Here is a 14,411-nt window from a genome sequence, read left to right on the forward strand (position 1 = left end):
TGAAACGTGAGGCGTTCCTTTTATTTGTGCATACGCCATTACTTTACAACCACCTTTACCAGAGATTGTAACAAATTTACACAATTTTCAAATAGTTACAAATAGCTAGTTATTTTGCTTTAGAATGCCGATTTCATTTGTTATACTGTTCTACCAATCGCAGCGATCAACCGATTTCTATCAATAAATGGAATGTACCAGTCAGGTGCGGAGTCGCACCTTTACATTATGGCACAGTTTTGCTGTTGGGAACCCAAAAATTCATCATGGCCTGAGTAACCGCCGCCACCATGATGGGCAGCAGGGTAGGGATATGGATAACCGCCGCCACCATGATGGGGAGCAGGGTAGGGATATGGATAACCACCGCCTGGATGCGAATAACCTGTGTTGGGAGGAGCCACATGAACGACTGGATATGGATAACCGCCGACAGGGTGTGAGTGACCACCGATGGGAGGAGCCACATGAGCGACTGGATATGGATAACCGCCGCTGGGATTTGGAGAGCCGTGGCTTTGGGAGGATGAACCGCCGTCTGTATGAGCATGGTAGGCGAACCAGGCGTAATTATCAGCGTTCCAAAGGGCTTTTTCCTGACCGAGCCTATATTTATAAAATAATAAGTTATCTTCTTCAAATATTATAAGATTAACTATTTAACCACACTTACGCTAAAATATCACCGCTTTCCATGTAAACATGGTCACTGGTTCCTCTAACTATTATATTTTGATTGAAAGTTACTTTTATTGAATCCGAACTCGTTCGATATCTGTGGGGTCCACTTACTGGATTTGAGATGTGACATCTCATGTACAAGGGTACGGGCTGACGAAGGAACGCCATATTTGAAAAAAAGAGGGCATAAATGAACTTTATCCTCTGAAGGATATGCGAAACCACCAATTCCCTTGGGACAATCAACGCCATTGTCCTCACATATAATAGCGATATTATCTCTTTTAATATCGCATCCTTTTTCAATTTCCCAAAAGGCATCTTGAAGAGCTTCAATATGTGTGGAACTGCTGGTTTTAAAATATTTCTTCCGTAGATTATCGTTGTTTTTAACGGCGTAATAAGCACTATCGGCAAATGCTTTGCATCTGAAAGAATGTTAAATTAATAAATGCACAAAGGTTTCCGAGAAGCTGGACTTTGGACTTAATATTTTACTTTGCCATAGCTGCATTTATATACGTTTGCTGGCTGTCACTGCAGGATTTCGTAACATAACCTCGTTTAAAAATATTCGGACTGCTGTGACCAGTTTCGATTACTCCAACGTTTGTAACAAGATTTGAAGAATCTTCTTTTTCTTTCAACAAAGGCTTAGCGGGAGCGGGAGCGGCGAGCGCGGCGCAAACGAGTTTCAAAATGAGTAGGTAACGCATAGTGGACATGGGAAGGAAGAAGATTACTTAGAGAAAGGTTATGAGAGTTGTGACTTGGGGAAAATAAAAACGCAGTGGTTTTAAGAAGTGATTATAGTAGGAGAAAGCTGTAACCTTTGTAGGTAGCTGTGTAAATATATACACCTTGACTTATGTATTTAGTAACGTATATTATATTTCTTTATAAAAGCAATGAAAGCCTATAAATAATACATTATTCTAACTATATATATGTTACATTACTTACACGTTACCTTACTTATTTAGCCGGTTTAAGCGCTTTAATCTAACTTCTACGTGTCCCTTTTTCTATTATGTTCGAATTTTCTTATAAACCGAGGGAAATACCCACATGCCGCGTATTATAATTACTATGTTTATAATATATAATATATTAAACGCATTCTTTTACTTTGCTTGACTACTTCCAGCAGCTTTTAATTTAGCTGTTCCGTAAATAGTTTTTCCGTTTTATTAAAATATAATATATAAGCAGGGAAAAGCCCACATACTAAATATTACTACTACTATTTGTTGATTGGCCTTTAGTTATATTAATCAATTCATAAAAAGTTATTATATGGTAAAAATAAATATATTGTGCATATTCTTCCTAATAAGTTAAAGGTGAGCTTTTAAACCTTCTTCTCGTCTCATACCATTAATCGGGGACGTGCAATTCGCCCGTACGGCCTTGCCCTTAACTTATTACTTAATCAAAGAATTAAACGCATAAATCCCAATTCAAACGTTATTGCTATTATTATTATTATTTTTACTGCATATATGTATTGATATTATTTACACCCTGTTGATATATTTTAGCGGTGTTAATTTGAATCCTGAGTATATATTCTTTTTATATTAATATATCGTATCTTTCAACCAGGTAAACGCCCACATACCGAATATTATTAATATTATTTTCCTTTTTATATATAGGCTTTTTATTCTTTACGCCTTGGTTTGCGTACTTAACAACATATACTTCAATCCCTGCGTTAACGTTTATTGGTATTTCAAAGTCGTACCATTACCAGGTTTAAAGCCCACGAACCATACGCTGCTATTAATAAATAGGAGAACTCTCCAAGTTTATTAACTATGCGCGTTAAAAGGTTTGAGTTTACTCCCTTTATTAGAAATATATTTAAAATTAGCAACGTTATAACGCGTTTATAATTGGAAACTTAAATAAACGGACGAACTTTAATCTAACTATTATAATTTATTATTAACACACCATTTTGTACACCATCCATACACCCCTTTATTTACTTTGAACGCGCGCGCCCGCGTTTGTTTATTGGTAATCGACGGACAAGTATATTTGATTGGGATATGCTCCTATACGCGTTTGCCACAATTAAAAATGTGTATAAAATTACCGTTGCGACCGTGTTACAAATTTTGGGTCGTGTGCAGTCGGCAAGGTGGATATATGCGAAAACTTTGTGAAGTTTTACATACTTTTATGTATAGACATTTATTAATATTGGAGAGGGATGTAACCGGTTATAAGTCTCTTTAATTCTTCGTCGTGAAATAAACACACCCTTGTACAGACCGACTTGAGAGGATGAAAAGGGCGATTAAAAGATAAAAGCCGACCGCCTTTTATATGAGGTTTAACATGTATGGAGCGATTAGTCTGATATTAAACAAGGCTGCAACGAAGTCTCTAGTAAATATGGGAAAGTCCAGCTGTAAAAAGAACAATAGACTATATACTGGCTATTGACAAAGTAATTTGACAATTGATAATACTAACATGACTCTTAAAGTGGGGTCAGATTACACAACAGTCACCTCCAGTTAGCCAGCGGTTACTTTGGGGCCACTTAATACGAATATTAAATTAATTCGTTTGGCAATATTACCCCAGTCGAATTTCACCCAAATCTCAAATCTGTCCCGCCATGTAATAAGCCATGCCATAGCCAAACACCCAATAACGGCAGTTATAAATCATGACTTTTGTTTTGGCCCTTTATAACGTATATCGTAATGTAGTATAATTATAAGAAGGACTCGTCTGTTTTTTTTTTTCTTTTTTTTTTTCAACAGATTAATACGTATGAGCTACGGCTTTTAGGCATCGGGCCGGCCGGAAACGTCAGGTTCTGTTCGACAAATCAAATTACGGTATGAGCGTAGTATTTACAGCCATTGTACTATGGGCCGCTGCCGCTTTTGTCAATACATGCGTTTTGTTTAACTTGACCGAAAACTCCATCCAAAAGGCACCCAGACAAAGCCAGAGCAGACGACCGATGCATGCTTGAAAGTAGGGTAAAGTGGCTGCTGCATACATAGTCTAGCCCTTAATTTACCACTATTTTTCACAAGTTACTATTTTAACGGCCTCCGAAATTGCTCCTTAGTTACCCTCGAATAAATCAACCGACGTGAATCGGCTGGAATAATTTGAGAGAAGCCATACTCTGTAACCCGGCTATGATTGGGCCAAAAAATGGAGTAAATACCTAATAGGAGCTATTACTCCACAGCCCGCTCTGCCCCCACCCCCACTTCCTTCCCCAGTTTTCCTCCCCGCGTTAGCTCCGCATCGACTAGACTAGCACATAACCATTTACGAGCGTTGGCAAACGACCTCGCGTGGTACTCTGGTATGCCTGACAACGTCTAGGTCATTCCTTTACCGAATGGAGGTTAAGCGTGGAAATTCCCCACCATCATTCTCCATACAGCTTACTCTATACCCATACACAAAGACAAAATACATGACGCCTCGGGTAGTATTGCGAGCTAAGGAGTAAGACATGATGATGTTAGTGCCCACTCAAATTAAAACGGGCCCAAGTGTCGTCGGAACAACATGTAGCGATAAACCGAGGTGAGCCCCCTGCTCTAATGGACCCGACGTTGTGGCTCTGAGAAACTCGAGAGTGGTACATTATCTGCTTTGACCCCTAACGGGAATCGTCACTGGAACGATTCGCTCGAGACGTGCACATCTCAAAATGTCTGTGTCCATATCTCAGCTGACGTTTGAGCATCACCGCGAGGCCATCGGGATTGCGGAGGCATCACCTCGCATCTCATGGCGCTTCGACGGCAACGTTTCCGACTGGGAGCAGAGCGCTTTCGACATTGAAGTGGGTCGAAACGTCCAAGGAACCCGTCAGTTTTCCGACTTTTACTCCTTCAACTCGTCCCAATCTCTTTTCGTCAACTGGCCCGCCGAGCCGCTCAAAAGCGCCGAGCAGGTTTCGGTCAGGGCTCGAGCGCACGGGAAGGATGGACAGCAGTCCACACCCTGGTCCGACTGGGTGACTGTCGAAACGGGCTTGCTGTCTGGGAAAGATTGGCAAGGCGCAGTTCCAATTGCCGCAGACCTTCCCCTCGACACGAATCGTGTCAAACGACCCGTTTACTTTCGCCAAGATTTTTCCGTCAAAGATAAAATCCAATCTGCGCGACTGTATATCACCAGTCTGGGCATTTACGAAGCCGAGATCAACGGGAAGCGGGTCGGGAACCACGTCCTTGCTCCTGGTTGGCAATCTTACGACCATCGTCAGGTATATGACACGTACGACGTAACCGACATGATCAAGGAGGGTGACAACGCCATTGGGGCTGTGGTCGGTGAGGGCTGGTTTTCTGGTATAATTGGTGGACTGTATCCCGATTATCCAACCTATGTGCCGAATAACAACTGGGGAGATACGATTGGACTTTACGCACTCCTCGTCGTCACCAAGGAGGACAACTCCACCATCGTCGTGCCCACAAATCAGACCTGGAAGGCAAACCATGGTCCGATACTTGCCTCTGGAATTTATGCAGGAGAGACGTACGACTCGAGGCTTGAGGAAGAAATGCAGGGCTGGTCCAGCCCTTCTTTCAACAAGACCTGGCTCGCGACCAAGCAACTCTCCGCCCTCAAGGGCCAGCTCACGCCTCCAGACGGCCCTCCTTTGCGCAAACTCGAGGAGCGAAAAGTTGTTTCTGTTTTCAAATCACCCTCGGGCAAGACCCTAGTTGACTTTGGTCAAAACCTCGTCGGCTGGTTACGCATCAACGTCGAAGGGCCAAGTGGGACAAGCATCGTTATAAAGCACGCAGAGGTGTTGGACCAAGGCGAACTCGGCACTCGGCCGCTCCGCACCGCAAACGCCACCGACACCTTTACCCTCAACGGTAAAGGTTCGCAGACGTGGGAGCCTCGATTTACGTACCATGGCTTTCGATATGTGCAGGTTGAGAATTGGCCGGGGGACCAGCTATCCATCGCCGATTCTCTCACCGCCGTGGTGGTGCACAGCGATATGGAACGTACGGGGTGGTTTGAATGTTCGGACTCACTGCTCAGCAAGTTTCACGAAAACGTCGTATGGTCCATGAAAGGTAATTTCTTCTCCTTGCCGACCGATTGCCCCCAGCGGGACGAAAGGGAGGGCTGGACGGGAGACGTCCACGCGTTCGGCCCGACCGCCAATTACCTCTACAACACGGCCGGCTTTTTCCGTGGCTGGCACACAGACATTTGGTCCGAGATGTCGGTCGGCGATACCATGACGGTAGGGCACTTTATCCCCAACGCGCCCACCGTCGTCCCAGTTGCTGTCGGCGGCGGGGCAGCTTTCTGGTCTGACGTGGTCGTCGGCAACCCCTGGAATCTGTACCGCTTCTTCGGCGACGCTGGCATGCTCGAGGAGCACCTGCCGCAGGCGAGCGGTTGGATCGACAAGGGCCTCCCCCGCAACGAGGTCGGCCTTTGGAACCGGAGCAATTACCAGTTTGGAGACTGGCTGGATCCCGCATCGCCGCCCGACGACCCTTCGGCCGCAACCACCTCCAAACACCTCGTCGCGGATGCTTACCTCGTCCGCATGACGGAGCTGCTGGCCAACATCTCCACCGCGCTCGGCGACACTGCACAGGCGGACCAATACCGCAGCCAGCACGCTTCTCTCATCGGCGAGTTTCAAAAGGCCTGGATGACCGAAGACGGCGTATTAGCAAACCAAACGCAAACGGCCTACGCGCTTTCCCTCTACTTTGGTTTATACACCGACCCGGCCAAGCGCGACGCCGCCGCCTCGACCCTCCGATCCATCGTCGCGGACAATAACTACCTCGTCGGGACGGGCTTCGCAGGAACGCCGGTTATCGGTTCGGCCCTCCGCAGCGTCGGAGCCACCGACGATTTCTACCGTATGCTTCTCCAGACCCAGGTCCCGTCGTGGTTGTACCAGGTGGTCATGAACGGCACCACGACGTGGGAGCGCTGGGACAGCATGCTACCAAACGGCACCATCAACTCGGGGAGCATGACGAGCTTCAACCACTACTCCTTCGGGTCGGTGGCGGACTGGGTCCACCAGACGGTGGGAGGGCTGCAGCCCGCAGAGCCAGGCTGGAAGAAGATTACGGTGGCGCCCGTGCCTGGAGGGGGGATCACGCACGCGGATACGAAATTTTTGAGTGGGTATGGTGAGGTGAGGTGTAAGTGGTCGATAAAAGGAGCACAGCTGTTGGTGGAGGTGTGGGTTCCGCCCAACTCGAGAGCAGAGATTATCCTTCCAAAAAGCGGAGAGGTGAAGGAGGTTGGCTCGGGATATCATGCATTGTATGAGGATGGATATTAAGTAGTGTAGTAATCACTTTTAGGCAGCATAGAAAAATGTTGCCACATGCGACCGTAGATCAGTCCTCTGTTACGTAAGAGTTCAACACCGGTGGGTTCTTTTAGATTAATGGAAACCCAAGGTGGTAAACTTGGAGCTTTGCTACGCATAGTATAGCCCCCCCTGATTTGCAACCACTTCAATTATTGCTACTGGGGTCTAGTGGTTGAGCTAATAGTAGTATTACTATTCCCTAGCTCAGGTGGGGAATCCCTCCTCACGAATCCTACCAAGGTTACCAAGCCTACCAAGAAAAGCACCACCGGTAAAGTTTAAAAATTACACAAGGAAAAAAACGAGACAATCCAATTGTTGACTTGGTCGGGCGAACATGACTGGGACTGCATGCTTTCTTTCCCCTTAACAATCTAACTTTACCAATTGGAATAGAATTGCTCTTACATTGCAGACTTTGTCTCTGTGGGATCGTTTTAGTAACACCGCTATCATTACAAATAGACTATAACCACCTCGGAAGCAGCAACGTCTACCACTAGCTGGCCTCCCTGGACCTCGAACTCCTCGACTTTCCGCTCTCCCTGAATGGAGCAGTCCGCGTTGGCAAAGTACTGACCTGTATTTTATGTTAGTAAATCCCGGTACACGAGGGGTGGTAATTCCTTCAACCACAAGATCAAATTGGTTCCAGTGAAAAAAAAGGATTGGGCATCTCACCTCCGATCGAAGGCTCAAGAGAAGCATCAACCTGATCTAGAGTAGTCTCGGTGACGCTCGATGGCGCCGCCATTCGAATGGCCGAAGCCTTGTCGACGGTCAGACCAGTCATGGTGAACTGGGTGACGTTGCGGGTGCCCGAGCCTGAGTAGTAGTCGGTGTTGACCAAGACGACCTTTAGCGGCTTGCCGTCCTTGTAGATAACGTACTGGGCGAACAGGTCGGTCCCGTAGTCGCTTGCATTGATCTCGTCCCCGCCAGCGACGGCAAGGGCGGCAGTGTAACCTCCGTAAAAAGGGGTGTTGACCTGGTTGTCGAGCCACCAGTTGAAGAAGGCTGCCCAATGGGAGTAGGGTGTAAGCAGGAAGTTATGCACGTGCTTATTTGCGGGAGGGGGTTGGTTGAGATGGGTTTGTTGGATAAAATGGACAAAGATACCTTGGTTGATTGTGCCTTGGTGATAATAGAGGCGCGACACGCCCAAGGAAAGGGCTCGCAACGTCTTGTCAACTATTTGAACTGCGCCGCCGAACTGGGCATCCATCTCAAAGTCGGTACCATGGAAACCAGTCTCGCCTGTTAGAACACAAGCCCTCCATTAGCGTTTGCCCAGCTTTCATTATTTCATTGATCCGGTGAATGCCCGAGACACAAAAAAGGACATTTTCTTCTCACCAATTATGTAGGGCTTTCCGTCTGCCAGCGCGGCCTGTATGGGCAAAAGTGAAAGATCCGCCACCACCCTGGTGTGTGCCATTTCGGTGGCAAGATCGCCGGGATCGGGATTGGAGAATGCGTACAAGTGGCCGTTGTACTCCTTGGTGGCTGCCTTGACGCTCTGGTTGTAGGCCTCGGAGATGAGGTAGGGCAAGTTTGGCCAGTTCGGCTTGTAGGGGAAGGGGATGGCGTAGCCTCCCGCCGCGAGGATGGGCAGGGGAGATCCCCAACGACTCTTGAAGTCCTGGGCCCAGTCCGCCGCGTCGTTGCCTTCTTGCGTGTCGTTCCAAGGCGGACTTTGCACGGCGACGGTTTGGTTCCAGAACTCGAGGTATACTTTGGGCCGAATCCGGTCAGCGAAAATCTGTTTTTCTTTCTTCCTCTGTGCAGAATATTTTGTGGTGGTGATTCTGTAATTTGAGATGGCTTACGGTCTGGCTCGTTCCCGAGCTCAATGGCATCGATGAATGGCAGGGCGCGCTTCTTCAGCTCCAGGGCGGCGGCGAAGGTGTTCGTGCGGTTGTTGTGGCCACGGTTGAAACCAATGGTGGTAGGTGCACCCATTTCGGCTGTTGCGATGATGATTCGGGAATCGTCAGAGCTAATTCCTCTCATCCTCGTAAAGGCTTAGCAGTAACGGGCTACCCACTGATGAGATCGAAGAACTTGGGTCCAAACACCAGCTCCATCGGTGCATCGAGGGGATGGGCCACCGAGTATGAGACATATCCATCAAATTCAGGATCATAGGTGGCTCTATCTTGCGTCGTGCCGCCTATGCGGATAGGCGTCTTTTGGTTGTATATATCATCAAAGTGTTTGATGCATTCCAGAGGGGGTGTGATGTTACTCATGTACGACGGCCACATGAAGAACTCGAAGCTGACAAAATTGCAAAAGAGGCTCAGTTTATTGCTCTCATTTTGATGTCGGTCTTTGATACCATGGGAGACTTACGACAAGCCAACGGGTGCATGATTGAGAGGCACCGCATCCGATGGAGCAGAGGCCGGGACTGGATAGGAAGGGCCGGCGGCCAAGACCGAAGTGGCGGCAAGGACGGCGAGATATTGGCGGTTAGCCATCTTGTCTGCGATGACTGTCAAGCTCGAATCACAAATTTGGGCATAGAAAGGTGGTAGGCCGGAAAATGGACCGCAAGGAATAAGTTCCCATTTTCATTTCGTCCTCATCTCGAGTATTTTGTACACCGGTGACCAGTTCCTTTCGGGCTTTGATTGGCCGAAGCCAAGAAGTCCTGCGTAATTCGATTTACGTTTCTAGGAAAACGTTTGCGGGTGTTGAACACCTGCCATGCTGGCATGCTCCAAGTGGCCGAGGTGCAGAATGAGAATATGGGGTAACATGGGGCAATACGGGGTAATTATTTCATTAGTAGACAGATTATTCTTTGCTATAGCAGTGACGCATGGCCACGTGAGTGGACAAGTTCCGGAGATGTCCCGGGCCGTTGTGTAAAGAAAAGGAAGGAAAACAAGGAAAAATGGTAAATAGAACACCCTGCAACCTTGGGTGTATGTCTAGGCTTTACACTGATTTGCTTTCCTATGGGACTGCCTTCTGCCGATTTAATTTGCGGATGACCCAATTTGGGGATATTTACCAAGCCAACATAATTGTGCCACAGTGTGGGAGTACGGATTTGTTTCCTGCCGCCACCATAGTCAGTACCTACCTACTTTTATTTCCGCAATGTAGGGCCTATGGGATGTAGGGTACTACTGACCCCTATAACTGCTGGTGAAAAGAAAGAAAATAATGCTATGTATCAGGACGGATCTCATGAGTACTTCAATCTGGCCCCCATTGTGCCGATTCTTCAAATTGTTGTCAAAAAACGCATACATATGTCTAAAGTATATACCGCAATACAGGGCAGGAAAAAAAAGAAAAAAGAGAAGACCACTTACCACCGTATGTGTGTGCGTGGGCCTTTACCAACCAAACTGTCCCCGGGGAGCTTCACGTACCAACTGTCTAGTTAATTCTTTTTTTTTTTTTTTTTTTATTTTTTTGTATTCTTTTTTTCGCAAAAAAGAGTACCACAACCCGGAGCACCCACTAGGTTCACAACATTATGCTTACTATGTACAGTTCCGGGACGGGGATTTTTACCCCTACCGCTATGTAGGCAGGGTAAGATGGGGAAACCTGGGTGTGTTGGCCCGGTTTAATATCCGATGTACTCCATAGAAATAATCTTACTCCGCAATCCCGAGTGCGGGGTACCCAGGTTAAAGGGAACGAGGCCTGGAGAACGAGTCTCCAGTGGATGGATCGCAGAACGAGAAGAACGAGTTTTATGGGGCTAAGAGAACCTGCAGTGCGAACCAAGTAAGCGGGACCTAAGCCCAGAGAACGAGGTACAGGGATTGTTGACAAAAAGAACGAGCTTCAGAGTTGACGAGGCAGCACACCGAATCAGTTAAGCGGGATACAGACGATGCAAGTTCCCCGGTTCAGCTCGGGGTAATGTCATCCGATGAAGCTATTGGAAATTTTCAACGCACACCGAATCCAACCATGAGATCAAGTGCAGTGGATGGCATTTGTAACAATGTGCAACGGCACCTTTTTCTTTGGCTCACTTGACATAATTTATGCCAAAATAAGAAGCATTTTATTGCTGCGCTGTATCTGCTCAGTTGACATAGGCCCAGGGACAAAATTGACTAAACAATCACCTGGTGAGCTGCAGGAAGGAGGAAGCCAACATCATACCTAACTACCTGCCTATCCCTTACTTACCCCAAAGCTTTGGCTGCCCCACACGCACGCACCATGGCTGCCGGTCACTGTGAGGACAGAACCTGGATGTGGCACCCTGCCTTTTCCGAAGACAGAGCAGACACAGCCGGATTGTTTGTCCATTTTCGGCAAACCGTCCACATTGACTCCCAAGAGAAGCTGCCGTCGTCTCTACCCCTGCACATCACGGCCGACACGCGCTACAAGCTTTACGTAAACGGGCATCTAGTCACATTTGGGCCCGTCAAGGGTGACTCTTGCATGTGGTTTTACGATGAGGTTGACATTGCGCCCTTTCTCGTGTCGGGCCCGAACCGGATACTGGTCGTCGTGCTTCGTTTCTTCCACAGCACGCGCCACGCCATATCCTTTCCTCGACTGCCCGTTGGTGGCTTGAGGCTCGTCGTGCCTGGCCATGAAGAGGGCGACTGGGCTGAGAGGCTCGCCAGCAGTACTTGTTGGGAGTCGGCCATCGATCCCGACACTACACTTCCGGTGAATGAGGCCGAGGACCACTTTCTGCACATCTACGAACACATAGCCCGTCGCAGGTCAGGCAGCTGGGACTGGGTCCCGGCGAAACTGCACGAGTTCCAAACATCTACGGGGAATTCCGCCCCCTGGCCTTTGGTCCCTAGGATGATACCACCGCAAGCCCGGGAGACGGTCACCTTCAGCCACCTGCACAATTTGCGGAGTGACATCAACAAGTCGTCATGGGAGAGTGTTTTGCTCAAGGAAGGAGGAGAGGCCCTCGAATTACCCGCCGGCTCCGAACACCAGCTGGACCTCGAGATGGCGGCCCACACCACGGCATTTATCAGATACTGCTTTACTAGGCCCAGAGCAGAAGGAAGTTCTTTGCGAATCACCTATTCGGAGAGTTATGAAGATACACCCAAGCTCGTTCCCTACCTGCGCCGGAAGGGTAACCGAAGGGACACGAGTAAGAATATCTTTGGGCCCTCGGATACGTACTTCTTTCAAGGGAGCGAATGTGAGCAGCCACAGGACGAAGACGAGGAAGTGTTCTCACCCTTCCACTTCCGTACCTTCCGCTTCATTCGAGTGAATATTCAGGTTGGGACCTCTCCGCTGTCGGTCCGACGACTCGAGGTCGAGTCGGTCAACTATCCCCTCGACGTCAAGGCCAGGGTAGAATGCTCTGGAGATGCCGCCAAGCTCTGGGAGACCAGCATCCGCACGCTAAGAAACTGCATGCATGACTGTTACGAGGACTGTCCATTCTACGAGCAGCTGCAGTATGCCATGGATACGCGTAGCTCTATCTTATTCACGTATCGACTGACAGGCGACGACCGGCTTGCCCGCCAGGCCATCCTGCAGCTGCATAACTCGTTCCAGCCGACCACGGGTCTGACGGCGAGCCGGTCGCCGTCGCACGTGCCACAGCTCATCCCCAACTTTTCCCTCTTTTGGATTTGCATGGTGGCCGACCACTACGAGCAAGACGGCGACGTGGCATTCCTCCGGCGTTTTCCGCCCGTCATCGACGCCGTGCTCGCGTATTTCGGCTCGAGGGTCGGCTCTCTCGGCCTCGTCGTAAACGAGGAGAGGCCGGGCATCTGGAACTTCACCGATTGGGCGGACCAGTGGCGACCCTACGGTATCCCTCCCCTCGCCCAGCGCACAGGCATCTCGACATATACCAACTGTCTTTACGCCTACGCCCTCCGGCACGCGGCCACGGTCGTTACCGCCACCGGCCGCGACTCGCTAGCCCGGGAGTATCTCGACCGCGCTGACGCCATAATCGCCGCCGTGAGGGAACACTGCTTCGACGGCAGCTTCTTCTCCGACGGCGTAGCCGCACAGGCGGATGAAATGATCGACTACAGCGAAATGGCGCAGACTTGGGCGGTGCTGAGCGGCGCCGTACGCGACGACGAGGCCCAGCACCTAATGCGCCGGACCCTGGACCCATCCCCGTTGTCCGCTGGCAGGCCACTGGTCGGCAGCTCCGTGTCCGCGTCGTTTTACACGCTGCGGGCGCTCGGCGCGGCCGGCGGTGCGGTGTACAACGACCTGTTCCACCGCTTCTGGCAGCCGTGGCGTGCACAGTTGGCCCTCAATGTGACGACGTGGGAGGAGGACCAGGTCTCGCAGAGGTCCGACTGCCACGCATGGGGCAGCGCGCCAATCTACGAATTCACCGCCGAAGTCGCGGGTGTGCGGCCGGGCGGCCCGGGATGGTCGTCGGTCGTGTTCGCCCCGAGACTCGCGCTTTATACAAACTTCAGATCGAGTTGCCCCATGCGCATGGTGGACGGAGGGCTGACCGGGGTCGCGCATGTGTCTTGGGCCCAGAGGCAAGGAGGAGACACCGAGGTGTCTCTCAGGTTTGACCCAAAGCCACCCAGGGCCGTCGCTGTTCACGTCCGGCTGCCGGGGAATGAGGATCGCATGGTTGACACGACTTGTGAGCTTGTTCTTGTCGTTTCGTCTGACTCTGTTTCTTCGCCATAGATATTTTACTTGAACAAAATATAGCATGTCAACGTGCGTTCCTGTCCCATTCTTCAACCCTTGCTCTGGTGGGATAGCTTTTGAGCTATCACGAAATTTCCGCACCGACGGCTTTGCAAACAATCGCCTAGACTACAACCATGTAACGCCTCGTATATCTTCATTTGTCGCATTTATCTGACCTGAGCCTTTTTCCGTGACCGGGCCATGGCTTCGGTTGGACTTTACGCGCAGAATGCGGCGGTAGTTCCTACCTAGCTGCCACTGTCCGTCCGTGGTCTCTAGGTGGAATACCGGCCTTGAGTCTTACCACTTTGGCCTCTAGATTTCCTAAAAAGTCATAAGACCAACAGGTAAGTGAAGGATGTTGCAGGTAATCAAATACGGATTCTTGTTCGTCTTTGTTTTCAGGACCCGTTGGTGGCCCTTGTGGAATACCGACCGCTTTAGATTTTGCTACTCCAAGGCTATACCTGGGAAGATCAATCACATAGCACCCGAGGTCTAGAACCACGGCACAATACACACCGAAGGCTGCGGGGACGACATAAAAAAAGAAAAAAAAACGAAAAGAGTACCTAGCACGTACGAGATTGGTTTGCTATAGCTTGGCTTCAAAACGCATACTCCACAGTTGAACGAGATTTTGCTACTGTGATGTGTGAGTGGAGTGCATGTGCATTACGGAGACTCGGGTCCAATCGGGCAC

The 14,411-nt window shown here is 49.3% G+C and overlaps 5 protein-coding genes across 5 annotated transcripts; 3 read left to right on the plus strand and 2 right to left on the minus strand.

The window, feature by feature from the left end:
- Positions 1-718: 718 nt before the first annotated feature.
- On the minus strand, positions 719-1,406 carry PgNI_06548 (uncharacterized protein; the record flags this gene model as incomplete). The annotated part of the gene is made up of 2 exons (XM_031126571.1): positions 719-1,109; positions 1,180-1,406. 2 exons carry the CDS (start codon positions 1,404-1,406, stop codon positions 719-721), a joined length of 618 nt encoding a protein of 205 aa, XP_030982600.1.
- Positions 1,407-4,381: 2,975 nt separating this feature from the next.
- PgNI_06549 (uncharacterized protein) lies at positions 4,382-7,015 on the plus strand (the record flags this gene model as incomplete). Its single annotated transcript, XM_031126572.1, has 1 exon — positions 4,382-7,015. One exon carries the CDS (start codon positions 4,382-4,384, stop codon positions 7,013-7,015), a length of 2,634 nt encoding a protein of 877 aa, XP_030982601.1.
- Positions 7,016-7,271: 256 nt separating this feature from the next.
- On the minus strand, positions 7,272-9,531 carry PgNI_06550 (uncharacterized protein; the record flags this gene model as incomplete). The annotated part of the gene is made up of 7 exons (XM_031126573.1): positions 7,272-7,280; positions 7,546-7,628; positions 7,730-8,305; positions 8,405-8,782; positions 8,878-9,015; positions 9,096-9,328; positions 9,404-9,531. 7 exons carry the CDS (start codon positions 9,529-9,531, stop codon positions 7,272-7,274), a joined length of 1,545 nt encoding a protein of 514 aa, XP_030982800.1.
- On the plus strand, positions 8,852-9,127 carry PgNI_06551 (uncharacterized protein). The gene is made up of 2 exons (XM_031126574.1): positions 8,852-8,996; positions 9,072-9,127. The coding sequence occupies exons 1-2, from the start codon at positions 8,901-8,903 to the stop codon at positions 9,075-9,077; spliced, it is 102 nt and encodes a 33-aa protein (XP_030982799.1). The 5' UTR covers positions 8,852-8,900; the 3' UTR covers positions 9,078-9,127.
- Positions 9,532-11,248: 1,717 nt separating the features above from the next.
- On the plus strand, positions 11,249-13,779 carry PgNI_06552 (uncharacterized protein; the record flags this gene model as incomplete). Its single annotated transcript, XM_031126575.1, has 2 exons — positions 11,249-13,655; positions 13,727-13,779. The coding sequence occupies 2 exons, from the start codon at positions 11,249-11,251 to the stop codon at positions 13,777-13,779; spliced, it is 2,460 nt and encodes an 819-aa protein (XP_030982798.1).
- Between the last annotated feature and the right edge of the window lie 632 nt (positions 13,780-14,411).

The sequence above is a fragment of the Pyricularia grisea genome, chromosome I (genome assembly GCF_004355905.1).
Source record: "Pyricularia grisea strain NI907 chromosome I, whole genome shotgun sequence".
NCBI classification, from domain to species: domain Eukaryota; kingdom Fungi; phylum Ascomycota; class Sordariomycetes; order Magnaporthales; family Pyriculariaceae; genus Pyricularia; species Pyricularia grisea.